General features: G+C 41.4%; 1 protein-coding gene across 1 annotated transcript in view; it reads left to right on the forward strand.

Annotated features, from left to right (window-relative positions):
- The first annotated feature begins 1,491 nt into the window (after window positions 1-1,491).
- Window positions 1,492-16,722, forward strand: part of KCTD1 (potassium channel tetramerization domain containing 1) — a 145,587-nt gene continuing 130,356 nt past the window's right edge. Inside the window, exon 1 of the mRNA XM_073331337.1 lies at window positions 1,492-1,552. Within this exon, the coding sequence (XP_073187438.1) occupies window positions 1,544-1,552 (9 nt within the window). The 5' untranslated portion in view covers window positions 1,492-1,543. The remainder of the gene's footprint in view (window positions 1,553-16,722) is intronic.

The raw sequence follows: 16,722 nt of genomic DNA on the forward strand, positions 1-16,722 counted from the left end.
AAAAATTAGTCATTCCTTATTTTTGTGTGTGTTGCAGCAATTGCCTTAAGGAGAAAGGGATGGTTTTTATGTTATTTACATTTTAAAAAAATTAAAAGCCAATTGCCAGCATTTGCTGGGCATGTCTGGTTCCATACAAGGGTTTATTGAGCATCTTTGGCCTTACAGTCTGGTCTTTTTCAGAAGAAATGTCAGCAAAGTCTTTGAATTAATGGACTGTGAAGTGCTCAGAAACATACCGTTTCAAAAAGTATACTGCAAGGATGTGACACTAATGGGAGGTGACCAATGGGTTTCTGACAAAATATCCCATTGTAACAAAAAAGGAATTAATACGACTACATATGGCTTTGTTCAAAGCTACTGTGTATAAAATAGTGGGGTGTCTAGGATAAGGAGGTAGCAATAAACTAACCCCCATCAAGTAATGGATGTTAACATTATTTCAGTCATCCTGGTTTAGCTTTCTTCAGAGAAAGAGGGATGACAAACTCACTAATCAAGTAAATGAAATGTTTAGGGTTCCATTTTAACTGGATAATTGGAAAAAGAAAGTTAGCAGCGTCTGTGAACAGTGTCATATGAACCTAAATGGTAAATTCCTGGATTTGCTTACATGGTTTTTGTTTTATTTTAATTTTACTGTTTAAAAAAATGCAGTGAAACTCCTTCAATCTTTTTGCAATTCTGCATGGTTGAGCATTTGAAATGAGTTTGTGTATTACCCCCAGGCATTGATTTAGACTTGATTGGGGCAAAGCAGACTCCATGTGCTTATTTTTATACACGTCATTTGGGAAGTTATATAGCCAAGGGAACAGAAAATGTGTTGCTCCATTGCCAAATTATCACGTATCCCTTGATCAAACCGGGAGGTGATCCTAATCAACAAGTTGTGCGACCTTAGTGCAATGGCAATGTCAGGTCAACTTGGGAAAGTGAAGAGGCAAATCTAAATACAAATAATAATAAAAAAAACCAACCAACAATCCTTATAATTATCATCATCTGCTGCTTTTCCCTCTTCTGGCAAAGAAACACTCCATCCATTTGCAGAAATCGCCCGCGGAAACGTTACATCAAAACTAATCACAACGATTAAAATCAGCTTTTCTGTGCAAGAGGAGAGTAAAACGCAAGTTGGAGGCTGGAATGAGACTCTTTTTTTCCACACACACAAAAAACTGAAAAAAATTACACGATCTATCTATATATATATGCACGTTTTGAAGGAGATCAATTTTATGCCCGTGTGATCAGTTAATTTAATTTAACTTTTATTGTGGAGATTGATTTAGACTAGAGGTAGAGACATGAGCTAATTGTATCCTGATCCTTGCCTTGAGGGGTTTCAAAGCCCTGGAGCAACTATTCTCTGTATTTTGTTCTGTCTACCTTAGCCAAGCTATTGCATTTCTCTCTGGTGTAGCGAGGAGAGCAGATCGCTGCTGGGAGAGAGAAATATCGGAAGTGGGGAGGAAAAAGGGGGAAAGGACTTGGGGTGAGAAGAGCGAGAGAGCAAGAGGGAGACTTTGCGGCTTCAATGTTTCAGGTAAGATCTGACTGTTTGGGATTGTTATTATTTGCTAAGGAGGGTATGGCTGGGACTCTGGGCGCAACTCGCTTTTACGCATGTGCCAGGCAATGGGAGAGCGCTGCACCCTCCTATAGCCACAGAGAGGGAGAGAGACACGGGGCTGGCAAATCTCCCACCGCTAGTTCGCTGGGCGAGGGGGATGCGAGCTCCGCTGCGAGCGTGCAGGAACGGACTGGGCGGCGGGGGAGGGAGGTGCGGCGGGATTTTCCCTCCGCGTCCCCCCCCCCCTCCGTTCCCGCCCAGCCCTGCCTGCGAGCTCGCCGCGGCTGCTGCAGCCCGGGCTTCCTGCCGCCGTTTGCTCTCCCTTGCGCACTGCCAGCCCGGCTCCTGGGGGGGCGCGTGTGTTGCTGGGGGGGGTAAGCGGCTCCCCTGAGCGCGGCCGGGGGGCCAGGCGGGCCCGGGCGGCCTCGCATTGTTCAGCGGCTGGCGGGCGCGGCGCCATTGTGCGGGCGGTGCAGCAGCTCGCGTCCCCGGGCCGCGCGGGCGCGCTCGGGGACCCCCCGCCGCTCCCTGCACACGCGGCCCGGGTCCCCTTGTCCCCCTGGGCGGCGCGGGGCTGCAGGGAGCGGCAGGTAATGGCCGGGGCTGGGCTCGCTCCTTTCCCGCCGGGCCGGGCTCGGCTCCTCGGGGGCCTGCGCTCCCTCGCCGCCACTATGGGGGGCGAGGTGCCCGGGGGGCAGCGGCGCGCGGTGCTTTGCCCGCGGGGAGAAACCTGCTGGTGCCTGGAAAGCGCCGCTCGGCGCTGCCGCGGGGCCAGGCAAGGCTGAGCTCCTCTCGCCGAGCAGCTGATGCCGCTCTGCGGCACGTGCCCCGGGCCCCTGTGCCTGGGCCCCTGCCGAGCACGTAGCCATTGTCCTGCCAAAGCCTCTTCCGACGGCCCCGAGCGGCTGGGGCGGAGGCAACCTGCTGAGTTCCCGCGACTTGCCGTGGGGAGCCGCTGCTGCTGCTGGGAGAGGTTGGGGGCAGCAGCAGCGCCCAGGAACTGTTCGGTCTCCCTGGGGCTTTGGCGCCCTGGCTTGTCTCTGGGGTGCGAAATCCCGGTGCACTCGCAGTGCGCTCAGTCTGCTGGATACTGCAACGTAGCCCCATTCAAATAAATCTTGTGAGTGTGTGGGCTTCCCTCCCCCTTCGCGGTAGAGAGAGGACGGTTTAACATACCCGTTCTTTAAGAAATGTTCCCCTTCTGTTTTCAATCAACTAAGCTGGCAGCTAGATACGAGTTTATTTGCGAATACCCTCTGGGTACCAAGCATGCTTGGATTGTTTTAGCAAATTAAAAACGAGCAAAATGCTTTTACCTTCTCAGCAGTAGACTTTTGAAGAGACCTCATGTTTTTAAGCAAAAGAGGGAGGGGGGGGGGAAATCCAGATATACCCGAAACATCTCTGAATGTGTGAAAAGACAAAATGAGTTTTCTTTAAATAGTCCCCTTTAACTAGTAAACTGCTATTAGATTATATATATTTTAAAACTAAACATTTATCTAGCCCTTTTTATTAAACAAGTTGCAAAGCTATTTCAGCCATTTCTAAGTTAATATTTTATATATGCTATTCTTGATTCATAGTTGAAGGGAAATCTGTTTATATTTTGTTGTGATGTAAGATGGTGCTATTAGTTCACTAGATTGCATGCTGGCTAAAACTATCTTGATCTCCACTCCAACAGCTACTTGAATGTAAGCGATTAGCAGTTACTATAGTGATAACACTGCTGGATTTTTGGTAATTGCACAGTGTGATATCAATGAAGGTGACCAAACAGTGTAGAAGTTTTCCAAATGTAGGAAAGTTTGTCATTCATAAAAATGAATCTTCAATTTATACTCATTAGGTTAAACCACATACTTAAGAGGACATTTTTAACTAGTTCACTCTGAGAGACACTTCGTGAAATTTAATACCATATATTCAAAATGACTGCAGTGATTTTGGTGTATTAATTATGTCTGAAGCATAACAGGGAAATGTTCTTGCACACCCTAGAGGTCCCTCTTATACCTGTAAGATTGCTAGTGCGTTTACAGTTCTTTTAAGTCTGTGTTTGAATAACATCAACTGTACCTGCAAATATCAACTTAGTATATTTCTATTACAGTAATGAAGCAGTGACTTCAGTCACACTACTTTTTTGTCATTTGGGTACTTATGACTGAGATAACGTGCGCATTCATCTGTCTAAGCTCTAACAAACTGATTAGATTGGAACTAATTCTAGGCCAGTGGTTCTCAAACTTTTTGTATCGGTGATCCCTTTCACACAGCAAACCTATGAGTGTGACCCCCCCCCCGCTTATAAATTAAAACACATTTTTTTATATTTAACACTATTAAAAATACTGGAGGCGAAGTGCGGTTTGTGGGTGGAGGCTGCTAGCTTGCGAACCCTACCCCCCATGTAATAATCTTGCAGCCCCCTAAGGGGTCATGACCCCAAGTTTGAGAACCCGTGCTAGGTATTGGTTTTAAGAGATTTGAAAAGGGAAAAGTGATTTAATATCTATAAATTAAATATCTTTGTTCTAAGAATGTCGATCCCAAATCCTAAATTTCTTAGAGTTGCTTAATCTTTACTCAGGTAAAACTCTCTCTGAAGTCTACAAATAAATAAGGATCCCAGGTTTTGGTTCATGGTTAATAAGGAAAAAATATTAAAGTGAGTAAAGAGCTGAGTATTAAGTAAGATTAGGTGATGAAAATAATAGCACACTTATTCAAAATACTTTACAAACATTAACTGTTTCTCACAACTTCCATGTAATGTAAGCAAGAATTATCACCATTTTACAGGTGGAGAAACTGAGATACAAATTGGTTCAATGATTTGCCAGAGGCCCCTTAGCATGTAAATGATAGAGTTGGGATTAGTGGGACAGATTGTAATCTCTTGCCAGTTTAAGATGGTGTAACCATTGACTCCAGCAGAGTTACTTTGATTTAAATCAGATTCAGATGTCTACTCAGGGGAGAGAGCACTCTGATTTGACATTCAGTTTTGAACGGGGCCAAATTAGAAGTAAAAGTTTAGTAGTGGTTCTTAGTGGATTTTTGTAAGTACTTTTTAACTGTTCTACTATAAACATTTGAAACTTTAGGACTACTTTTGCTATCCAGACTTTTTATTTTCTGTTCCAGTTTTTTGTATCAGCATGATTCAAAAATTGGGGTGTTTTGTTTGTTTTTAAAATGAACTCATTTCTCAGATCTAGTGTTGCTTTTGTTGTTGGTTTCTCAGAAGTTTCACTGGATGAAATCTTGTGTTTTAGGGTGGAGAAAATGGGGAACAAATTATTTTGCATGATCAAGACTTCCATTCATTAAAAATCTTACTCATATAGAAATGAAAAATTAAGTGACTTTATTGGGTATAAAAATGCCTCTTCTTTTCATTCACAAAGGAAATGCAACATGTAAATGACCCGCATACACATTATCATTGATAGGATTAGGATGAGTTTATGTATGCAGAAAATGTAATGTGAGGGGAAATACCCACTGATCATAACACATCTGGGTGCATGATTTAAAATTAAAATCTTTCACAATTAAAGAATAACATAGCTACCACTCTCAGACAGTACTTCAGATGAGCTAGAATGTACAGGAGTGATGTTTTTGCCCTTTTCTATCCTTACTGCTTTAGAAAATGTCATGATATTGCAAAATACGTGCATTTGGGTTTTGACTAATGTCTTCACTATTAATTTTTTGTCATTATTATGTATTAATAGATACAACATGGCATCAGCAAAATATAATGGAAAGTTTCTAATTTCATGAAGCTAACAATCAGTTAATCTAATAAATTTCCTTAATAATCATACTCAGCACTTACGTAGCATTTTACATCTTCAAAGGATTGATAATTAATCAGTGATTTAACACTTTTGTAAGGTCAGAAAACAGATACAGAAGGCTTTATGCCATGTAAATTAGGAGTAACTTATCTGAAGTCAATGGATACTTATAAAACTGTAAGAGAGAACAGAATCAGGCCCATGGAATGTATGTGGCTTGCCTGAAATCACTCTGAGGGAGAGCTTTGTGGAGCTTGAAAGCTTGTGTCTCTCACCAACAGAAGTTGGTTCAATAAATTTATAAAAGATATTACCTCACCCGTGTGGTATTTCTAATATCCTGGGACTGACAGCTACAACAACACCACGTACAGTGGCAGAGCTAGTTAAGGAGGTCCTAGGTCCCAGTTTCATGCTCAGTCCAGTAAACAACACTGCCTCACTTGCAATGTGTGTTCAACACTGCTGTGCTCCCAGAGGAAAAAAGATGTCAATCAGAAATGGCTATCTGCAAAGATGCCTTATTTTGGATCCCTAGTGTGCAGCTGCAGTACAGCCAAGTTGGATCTCCTTCCAGGAAACAAATTTAAGGGGGGGGGGGGGGAGGGAGAGAGGAGTGTTTTTTTTTCACAAAACATAATTCTTAATTTAATTTAATAAATCTTTTGTTGGTCTGCATTTTATTTTGATATCTTTACAATTGGGTAAAACTAAGCTGTGAGATAATTGCATTGATTTCTATGCTCTTGCACCAAGAATTAATTTGCCTTACTATATTAAAATATATATTTCTGTTGTCCTACTTTTTGTGGAATATAATCTCACTTTTGCAGTTTGGAAGAAAAACAGATAAAATGCACATCTTCATTTTATTTTAATTGTATCTGCTTTGCTGTTTGTGCAATTTATAAGTAACATCCATTGCTCTACTTCTCAGGTAATATATATGTGTGTGTGTATATATATATATAGAGAGAGAGAGAGAGAGAGCTGTAACTGGTTCCTTTTTTAAACTGATACCTTAAAATTAAAAGGCAAGTCTATGAATGTCATAAGCCAGTTTTGCATATATGATGTATGCTAATACAACACTAACAAAAATACTAACATGTTTAGGTTTGGTAATATGAATTTTAATCAGGCTTTTGATTCAAAAATCGATTAACACTCCATATCAGATTGACCCAGATTTGCTTTTGATGCTTGTTCAGTTGCTGTGAGCCAATGCAGAATAAACAGCTCACCTAATATCCTTTTTCTGAATACTGTTCATATGGATACTCCAGTTGACAGCAAAACTTAGGACCTAGAGATAGGTAGCACATGATTGGAAATGCAGCTCTTTTGATATGTGATGCATGTGTAGTCCAAGTGTGTTATGAAGGAGAAAACTCTCTAAATACTGACATTCTTCCATGCCTCTTGGTCTTTCCTCTCCAGTATACTGAACAAACTTGAATGGGAATTAATACACCTTTTGGATAGGGGCTTTTAAAAACTAAATTAAAATTGCAATGCATAATCATCTCCATGTGATGGGGAAGGCGATTCTTGCTTATATCCAGAATTGTGACAATCAAGTGGCTCGCTCAGTCTACGAGTCTCAAACTTGATCTTTTCAACAGTGGTCATTCCCTCTTGATCTTGGTTCTCCATTAAGTTCAGTACCAACCATCAGTTCCAGCATTAGCTTCTTTGGCCCTTAGTCTAAGTTTATTTTCACTTGTGTAAATCAGGAAGTAACTCCAAGTTTATGATTATGAGAGAATGGAACCCTTAAGTGAACATATGAAACTGTTTGAACTAGAGAAGGGACTCACTCCCATGCTGGAGTGAACTTTCAGTGCAGTTGATTTAGATACATTAATTCCAAGTACCTTTCTGATGCAACACATCTGCAAAGCATCTGTCTTAATGATTTGTCACTATTGAAATGATCAACATTTTTCAAATGTAAAATTTGTCATTGTAAAGAGACTTAAAAAAATTAAATTGTGTTCTTTCCCCTTTTTTTTAAACCCACCCTTTAAAAAAATTGCGTCTTGATTTTTTCCCTTTTTTCTTCTTCTCTCCCCTAATTTTCAGTGGACAAATGGGGGAAAAAATGGGGAAAGTAGGGAAAAGGAAAAATTGGGATTAAAAAACACTGGGGAGAAAAAACAACTAATTTGATTTTTAAAAATTGTGTAATATTTTGAATAAATGAAAAATCAGTCCTTTTTGAAATCTGGAATGAAAATGAATTTGAAAACTTTCTTCAAAAATCATTAGCATTTTTGGATCAACTTTAGTCACTATACAGCAAAACATGCCTGTGTGCTAAATTCAAAGCTTGGTGTCTGTATGAAATTCACGATAGGTTCAGATATCTGCCTGAAACCACTTGTTTAATCATATACTGGGCAGTACCCACTGAAACCAAGCAGCCTCTGGTCAGCTGGGCCCGGTTATAAGGCTTTTGCTTATAATGTTTAGCCTAGTGGTTAGAGCTCTTACCCAGACTGGAAGACCACTTGTTCAAATCCCCCCTCTGCCAGATGAGGAAAAAGAATTTGAGCAAGGATCTGCCACTTCTCAGGGCACTACCTAACCAAGGGGCTATACAGTCATTCACTCTTTCTCTGGCCCAATTAATATTTAATTAAAGTGAACAACGTCAATAGGAGAGATTGAGACCTACATCAGAATAGTCCTGTGGTCAGAGCACTCACCTGAGAGGTGGTTAATCCCTGTTCAGATCCCTTTGCAGAGTGTTCTCCCTTATCCCAGGTGAGTACCCTAACCACTAGGCTAAAGGTTATGAGGGAAATCCTGTACCTTCCCCCCACACATACCCGCTATTTTGTGTGGCGCTAGGCAGCCTCTGGGCACACCTACTAGATTGGGCCCTGTATGTGATTTATGTGAAGTAACACCTATCTTCACCGATAGCTTTCAGAAATAGGCATCTCTCTGCAGCCTGGACTTAGGTGCCTAGCTCTGTGAGAGGGATAGAGTTTAGGATTCACCCTCTCCTTGGCATCTCCCATTGGCAAGTGTAGGTGGCTCCCTGCCTAGCATGGCTTTGTGGACCATGTTCTACAGTGCCTTTCTCTCCCCATTCATTGTATAGAGAGCCTAGGTGCCTAATTCAGGCTTTGTGAATCAGTGTTCCTGTGATTTTCTAGATGCCTAAAAGTGAGGCACCGTAACATTGAGTGTCTCAACACCAGCATCTGTTTGTTGATTCAGGCCTTAAGGGTTGAGCCAAAGTCAAAGGTAATCCATTGACCAACTCCCATGGATTTCAGTAGACTTTGGATCAGGACCTCAAGGTATCAGTTGAGCTCGCCAACACTTGTTAGGTTGTCTAGGACAGAGCAACCTATTTAAAATTTGGGAGTTATTACTGACAAAAGTAATCCTATATTCTCAAAGGTATTTGGATATTTAGCTCTTATTAATATCAATGGGAGTTAGGTGCCTAATACTTCTGAAGATCTGGGCCAAACTGTTTAATGTGTCAGTCAGTTTTAAGTGATGTAGAAATGGAGAGACACAGTGAAGTAACACTATACAAGTCCCACAGCTAATTCCTTCCTATCAATAACATTATTTATAAAGTTTCAAAGAATGCCTTCTGTCATGAAATCCAAAAGATGTGGCATTGTGAGCTCCTCTTGGGATGTTTACAGCCTTAAAATATTGTAAAGCTTGTAAAACCTAGGCTACTCAACAAAGAAGTGTTACACAAAATAAATCTACAGGGCCACATGGTGAACCCCTTATACTTGTGAGAAGTTACTCACCTGAGCAGTCTCACTCAATAGAACTGGTCAAAGTTATCCATCAAACCATTCTGTCAATGGAAAACACCTTCTTTAACAAAACAAATTTTAATGAAATTTTCATGTGGATAAATGTAAAGTAATATGCACATTGGAAAAAATAACCCCAACTGTACATACAATGTGATGGGGGATAATTTAGCTACAACTAATCAGGAGAAAGATCTTGGAGTCATCATGGATAGTTCTCTGAAGATGTCTACACAGTGTGCAGCGGCAGTCAAAAAAGCAAACAGGATGTTAGGAATTATTAAAAAAGGGATAGAGAATATCTTACTGCCCTTATATAAATCCATGGTACGCCCACATCTTGAATACTGTGTACAGTTGTGGTCCCCTGATCTCAAAAAAGATATACTGGCATTAGAAAAGGTTCAGAAAAGGGCAACTAAAATGATTAGGGTTTGGAACGGATCCCATTTGAGGAGAGATTAAAGAGGCTACGACTTTTCAGCTTGGAAGAGAGGAGACTAAGGGCGGATATGATAGAGGTATATAAAATCATGAGTGGTGTGGAGAAAGCGAATAAGGAAAAGTTATTTACTTGTTCCCATAATATAAGAACTAGGGGCCACCAAATGAAATTAATGGGTAGCAGGTTTAAAACAAATAAAAGGAAGTTCTTCTTCACTCAGTGCACAGTCAACCTGTGGAACTCCTTGCCCGAGGAGGTTGTGAAGGCTAGGACTATAACAGGGTTTAAAAGAGAACTGGATAAATTCATGGAGGTTAAGTCCATTAATGGCTATTAGCCAGGATGGGTAAGGAATGGTGCCCCTAGCCTCTGTTTGTCAGAGGGTGGAGATGGATGGCAGGAGAGAGACCACTAGATCATTACCTGTTTGGTTCGCTCCCTCTGGGCCACCTGGCATGGGCTTGCTGTCGGTAGACATGATACTGGGCTGGATGGACCTTTGGTCTGACCCAGTAGGGCCATTCTTGTGTTCTTAAAAATGTCCATTTTTGTAATAAAACTTTGGAGTTTTCATCAGACTGAAAACCACAATTTTTCATAACCCAAACCCTGTCATAACCATACAGCTAAAGGTAGCCTAGAATTCCTCCTTACCTATAAGCGGTTAAGAAGCTCAGATAACCTGGTTGGCACCTGACCAAAAGGACCAATGGGGAAAGAAGATACTTTCAAATCTTGGGGGGAAGAAGGCTTTGGTTTTGTGTGTTCTCTTGGGAAGCAGAGAAGCATCAGGTCAGAAAACTCCTTCTATAAACCATCCTAAAAGTCCCTCATATTACAAAAAGAAAAGGAGTACTTGTGGCACCTTAGAGACTAACACATTTATTTGAGCATAAGCTTTCGTGAGCTGCACTTCATTGGATGCATTCAGCTGTAGCTCACGAAAGCTTATGCTCAAATAAATGTGTTCGTCTCTAAGGTGCCACAAGTACTCCTTTTCTTTTTGTGAATACAGACTAACACGGCTGCTACTCTGAAACCTCTCATATTACAAAAATTGTAAGTAAAAGTCAGGCAAGGCGTGTTAGATTATCTTTTGTTCTGCTTGTGAATGTTTCCTTTGCTGGAGGGAGGTTTATTCATGTTTTTTGTAACTTTGAAACTAAGCCTAGAGGAAGTTCTGCTGTGATTTTGAATCTTTTGTTAATCTGTAAAGTTATTTTCCATCCTGATTTTACAGAGGTGATTTTTACCTTTTTTTTTTTTTAAATAAAATCCTTATTTTAAGAACTTGACTAATTTCTCTATTGTCCTTAAAAACCCAGGGGTTTGGGTCTGTGATCGCTTTGTAACCAATTGATTAGGATATTATGCTCAAGCCTCTCCAGGAAAGGGGGTGTAAGGGCTTGGGGAGATATTCTGGGAGAATAGGAACTCCAAGTGGTCCTTTCCCTGGTTCTTTGTTAAATCATTTGGTGGTGGCAGTGTACCATCCAAGGGCAAAGAATTTGTGCCTTGGAGAAGTTTTAACCTAAGTTGGTAGAAATAAGCTTAGGGGGTCTTTCATGCGGGTCCCCACATCTGTACCCTAGAGTTCAGAGTGAGGAGGGAACCCTGACAAACCCAAAATTCTTTGGCTTTAAATTACATTTAGGCAACAACCCAAACAATTTCAAAGAGAATTTGATGAAAACAGGAATGTCTTTGTCTACGTTTTTCACAGTAAAAAAAAAAAATACTGAACAGCACAACCACTGAAATAAAGAGGACTGCTTGGGTGAACATGTGCTCACCAATGGAAAAGGTTTGCAATCTGCCCCATGGATAGGATCTTTATTTTCGTCCTGGCTGTGTCTTCTAGGCTTTTCTCTTTGTCTTCTTTCTTGCAATATAACAAAATTAATGTTGATTACTTGATTATGTTATTTGATGTTTCTCTGGTTTATTTGTCTGTATTGTTTTCATTTCCATCTTACTCTGTAAAAATGAATAAAGATTTAATCAAGAAATATAAACAGAAAGTCCCTTGCACCAGCTTCCCAAACCCTCAGCAGCCGGAACTTCCCTTTTGATCTGCTGATCACCTGGCATGCTCTCTGTGAGAATCAGTTTATTTGTAAAACTAGATTATAAACTCTTTTGAGGAAGGGCCCAAGCCTTCTCATTGTTGTGCACAAAGCAGAGCATACTACTGGCACTCAACAAATAATAATAATAACTGCTGCTGCTCAGGAACAGTATTGCCAGAGGCAGGGAGGGAGGAAAGGGAGGAGTAGCAGACATTGAAAATATTGATAATCCTCAGAGGCCAAGACTTTAAGGGCTTACTAGAGAAGCTCAAAATTAGGGTAAAGCAATATTGTAGAGTCAGAGCTGCTTTATTTCTCCATGTGAATTGCATTAGAGGTATATTTAAATCATCCTACCAGAATAGATTAATGATCCATTTCTAATCTGACATTTTGCCTCTATCAGTGACCAAGCTTGAATGCCTCAGAACATACTTTAACTCGCTATGTGCCCACTATATACCAAGAACTTTCCAAACAGTGAAGACAGATGGTCCCTGTTCTGTGGGCCTCTTGGACTAACAAGTAGACAGATAAGTTACCAGAGGCAAGAGGAAAAGGGAAGGGGAATAATAATAGGCAGATGAAGCCTAATTTATATATGGCAGCTTGATTCACTGTAAGCAGCGTGTCAGAGGGTTTTTAAGAGGGGTTTAAATCTGGATGATGTCAGGAAAGTTGTGTCAAGCATAGGAGGCCACGTGGAAGAAGGCATAGAGGTGAGCATGGGAGAAGCTGAGAAAGGGGTAAACAAAGCTAGAAACATTGGCAGGGCAGAGGAGACAGGGAGCAACCTGAAGCTTGACAAGGGAGCAGGATTGGGATGGGGACAGTTATGTAGAGCCTTCAGGGTTGTTAAAATTTAAATATGCAATGGCAGATATGGAGCCAGCTGAGAGGTTCAAAGATGGAAGTTACCCGATCAAATTGGCAAGCAAGGAACATGAGTTTAGTGGCTCTGTTTTGTGTGGACTGAAAAGAGGTGATGTGTGTGTCTGGGCAGTTCTTTCAGTTCCGTGGAGGTGAGAGAAAACAGCTGAGACCCAAACTTCAAAAGGGACTTAGGTGTTCAAATGCCTAACTTATATGGCATAACTCTTGAAAATTACTAAAAAGAAAAGGAGTTCTTGTGGCACCTTAGAGACTAACCACTTTATAATCACTGGAATCCACAATCCCTGTGTTAGGCACCTAAGCTCACTATATTATGCATAGGGAGAGACAGGTGCCTGAGAATGGCATCCACAAAAGCCAGCACAAGAGGCATGGAGCCACCTAAGACAACTGATGGGAGATACCAATGAGAGGGGCAAGTCATAAGTCCCACTCCTGTCACCAAGATAAGTACTTAAGTCCAGACTGAAGAGAAACACTTCTCTCTGCTTGCAATCCACAACTGGCAATGCTCTCCTTGAGTCAGGTGCCTCAGCCATTCTTGCAAAAGTAGCTTATGTGCATGCCTACCTCCACACACAGCTGGGGCTGGAGAGGGGTGCTCTCTTATAATCTTTAGCTCAGTGGTTTTAATGTACTCATCCAGGATGTGGGAGACCCTGTTTCAGTTTCCCTCTCTGCCCACTGAGGAGAAGGGGTTTGAACAGGGATTCCCATCTCTCAGATAAACATCCCAACCATTGGACAACAGAGTCATTCTCACTCTTTTGCTGGCCAATTAATATTAAATTAGTGAATGCAAAGTTGAACAGCTTCAACAGAAGAGATTGAGAGAGCCCCACATTAGCATATTGTGTAGTCCAGTGTCTAGGGCACTTACCTGAGAAGGGGGAGACCCTTCTCATCATCAGGAAGGGGGGAATATTGAATTAGGACAGTGTTTAATTTGTGCCAGGGCTTGCTAGGGCTGAGCCCCAGCACCTCTAGGCTTGCTGCATCAGTTCTGAATGTAGAAAAATTGTTTGAGCCCCTACACCTCTTTCATTACAAATTAAGCACTGAATTGGGGTTTCCCATATCCCAGATGAGTTCCTGAGCCGCCTCCTCCCACGTTTTATGTGGAGTTAGGTAAATTCTGAGCACACCTGCAGGTGAGATAGGTGGGGCAATCCCTATCTTCACCTGGTTTAAAGATTGAGCTGGGGCTTAGGTTAAAATAGGGGCCTAGATGCCTATCTGAGGCAGCAGCATGCCTGGTCACGGGCAGAAATGTAGATGCCTAGGGAACTTTTACAGGGGAAATGCACCTAATGAATTTAGGTAATTACAGGGTTTGGTGGTAGCTGAGTGGGTGTTCTGTGTATAGCAGTAGTACCTAAATCCCTTTGTGGATCTGGGCCTGAGTTATTTGTTGAACCTGGAGTACTCAGAGCAGGTAAGGCTCATCATCCAATTAGGCATTCATAGATAGGCCTGGATGCCTTTGACCAAGAGCTGGTAGCTATAGGAGAAGACTCTAGGTTTAGAGAGGAATTCTCCGTAACTCAAAGTGGAGTTTGGTATGTGTCTGATTTATCCCTAGGCTAAAATCCTCTATATTCATTTATCTCTTGCTCTTAAATGTGTATAGAACTATATGCTGCCTGTCCCAAAGTTCTAGATGACCAGAGTGGTTTAAGGCACAGCTTCTATTTGAGTTGAAACATAAAGTTATAACCTGCTCACAGAGAAGGATGTTATTCCATTTGAGAAGGATTCTTATGTGAGTTGTGAGAACGGGTTCCAATGTGGTTTTCTATATACTACCATAGTGGCTTTATTTTACAATATAGTGTCATGAGCCAAGATAGTAATGAAGGAAACCTCTTCCTGATCTGAATTGTGATCAGTATGGTCTGAAATATGAGACTAGCTGGGCCATCATCTTGTGGATGATGTCAGGGAGGTTGTACCAAACATAGGGGTCCAAGTTAAAGAAGGTATAGAAGCTATTGTGTGAAAAGCTGAGGGAAAGGGCTGTTTAATCCACTAGCATGGCACTGGACTGGCACTCAGGATACCTGGATTCTATTCATGGTTCTGCTTGTGACCTTGGGCAAGTTACTTTCCCTTTGTGCCCCAGTCTTCCCATCTTCAAAATGTAAAGCACTTGAAGCTCTATGGACAAAAAGTGTTCTGTAAGAGTTAGGTGGTAATTCATTTATTATAACTCTTATTCCAGCTAGTGTAACTACAGATTCATATAAACCTTAAATTATTTTAAAATCTTACTAAGCTATTTGCCTCAATAATATACTACAGATGTAAATGCCACAGTTTATCTATACATAAACTAACCCTCTTACCCACTGAAATGCTGATGCCTTTTTAAATTCGTTCAGGTGCCCTCTACTCCTTCTATTTTTAAAGGTGTCTGGTTTCTCCTTGTTCAGACAATTTATTATTTTATGTACCTCAATTTTGTCCTCTTTTACTCTCTCCTTTCCAAATAAAATAGTTCTAGTCTTAATCTTTCTCTGTTTAGAAACCCCCCCGCCCACACACATGTTTCTAATCACTTTTATTGCCTCTAGCTATCTAATTTAGTAATCTATCACTCCTCCTCTCACTGGATGTTTTAAAGCTAGTTCAAAAGCCATCAGCGGGAAGGAAACTTAAGGATGGTCTTGTGGTTAAAGTGTATCATGAGGAGTCAAAAGTTCTATTCCCAGATCTCCTGCAATGTGATCTTGGGCTTCTTGTTTAACTGTTGTGTACCTCCGTTTCCCCAGCTGCACAAGGGGATGATAACTTTTACATATGGGTGTTGTGAGGCTTAATTAACGTAAAGTGCTGTTTGACTATTGGATGGAAGGGGCTGTAGAAGTGCAGCATATGAAATATAGTAATTTAATTTGTTTTTCCAAGATGTTTAGCTGTTGAGGTGTGTAATTCCTTTTTAACTCTTTAACAGCATATCATAGGAATGTTTTGTATCGGTTACACTAATGCAACATTAGGTTCCAAATAAATTCAGTTGGGTCATTTCCATTTGATGTTCACCATAAACATCAAAGAGACAGGACAAATAGACTCATGATTGTAATGTGTCCTAAGAGAGCCCCCATTTAAGCCCTGTTGGGAGCGAAATACAGAGCAGTCCCTGATCCCCTTTATAGTAGCACAGGGCCCAAACCTGTAAGGTGCTAAGTACCCTCCACTCCCATTCCTGCTTAGTAGGTTTCAGGATGAGGCCATAAGGACTGCTGGCTTGTCCCCAGTTTAAATAGACTAATTAACATCGTGGTAAATTAGGAATACCAAGCTCTTCAAAAGCACTATTAGGGATGACCAAACTAGTTGGATGCTAGGGACAACACAAGGGGTTTACAACCTAATTTTTAATGTGAAACTTGGGGAGACAAAATTTTGGTCGTAATTGAGGTATTTCTCACCTGCTCTATATCTGCCTATTCCTCTCCCTTCCCTTCGTCCTTGGCACCTCTCTTCTCCTGTAGCACTCTCAAGAAAATTCTAAGTAGTACTACTTTCAGATCCTGTCTAGGATCCATCGCACACGCACCCCCGCCCCGATTTGTTTGGTCTTTGTTCCCCTCGCTCTAAGGAGGGGGCCCAACCCTGCAAGATTTTTCACATGAGACTGATGAAGTCAGTAGGGTTACTTCTACGATTAAGGTTATCAGAACTGGCCCTAAGGCTGGTATCTTCTCTGCAACTCTAAAAGAAGAGGGGGTTGGACTGCATTGTTTAGCAGTGGAAGCCGGTGGTGGGGGTGTCTTTTTTGTTTTTGTTCTTCTCCCACCTCCACTGCAGATGAAGCTGCTGGGGGGGTGTAACATTTCCTGTGAAAATCAATGGAATCTATCAGATTCTCAAAGCTTAGACCTGTGCTTCCCTTTGCCTCCACTTGATGGGCAGCTGGCTCTGCCAGTCTCTCACTACTTGCTGTGACCATTATGTAAATCTAACCATGGACTATATTTGCTCTTTCACCCAAGCAGTTATCACACACATTTCCCTAACACTTCAAAATTGTGCCTTCCAAACATTTCCTAACATAAAGTTAAAAGTCATCTATTGCCAAAGTGATTTTTCAGCCCTAGCGGGCATGTGTTTTTTTTCC

This window comes from Lepidochelys kempii, chromosome 2 (genome assembly GCF_965140285.1).
Source record: "Lepidochelys kempii isolate rLepKem1 chromosome 2, rLepKem1.hap1, whole genome shotgun sequence".
NCBI classification, from domain to species: Eukaryota; Metazoa; Chordata; order Testudines; family Cheloniidae; genus Lepidochelys; species Lepidochelys kempii.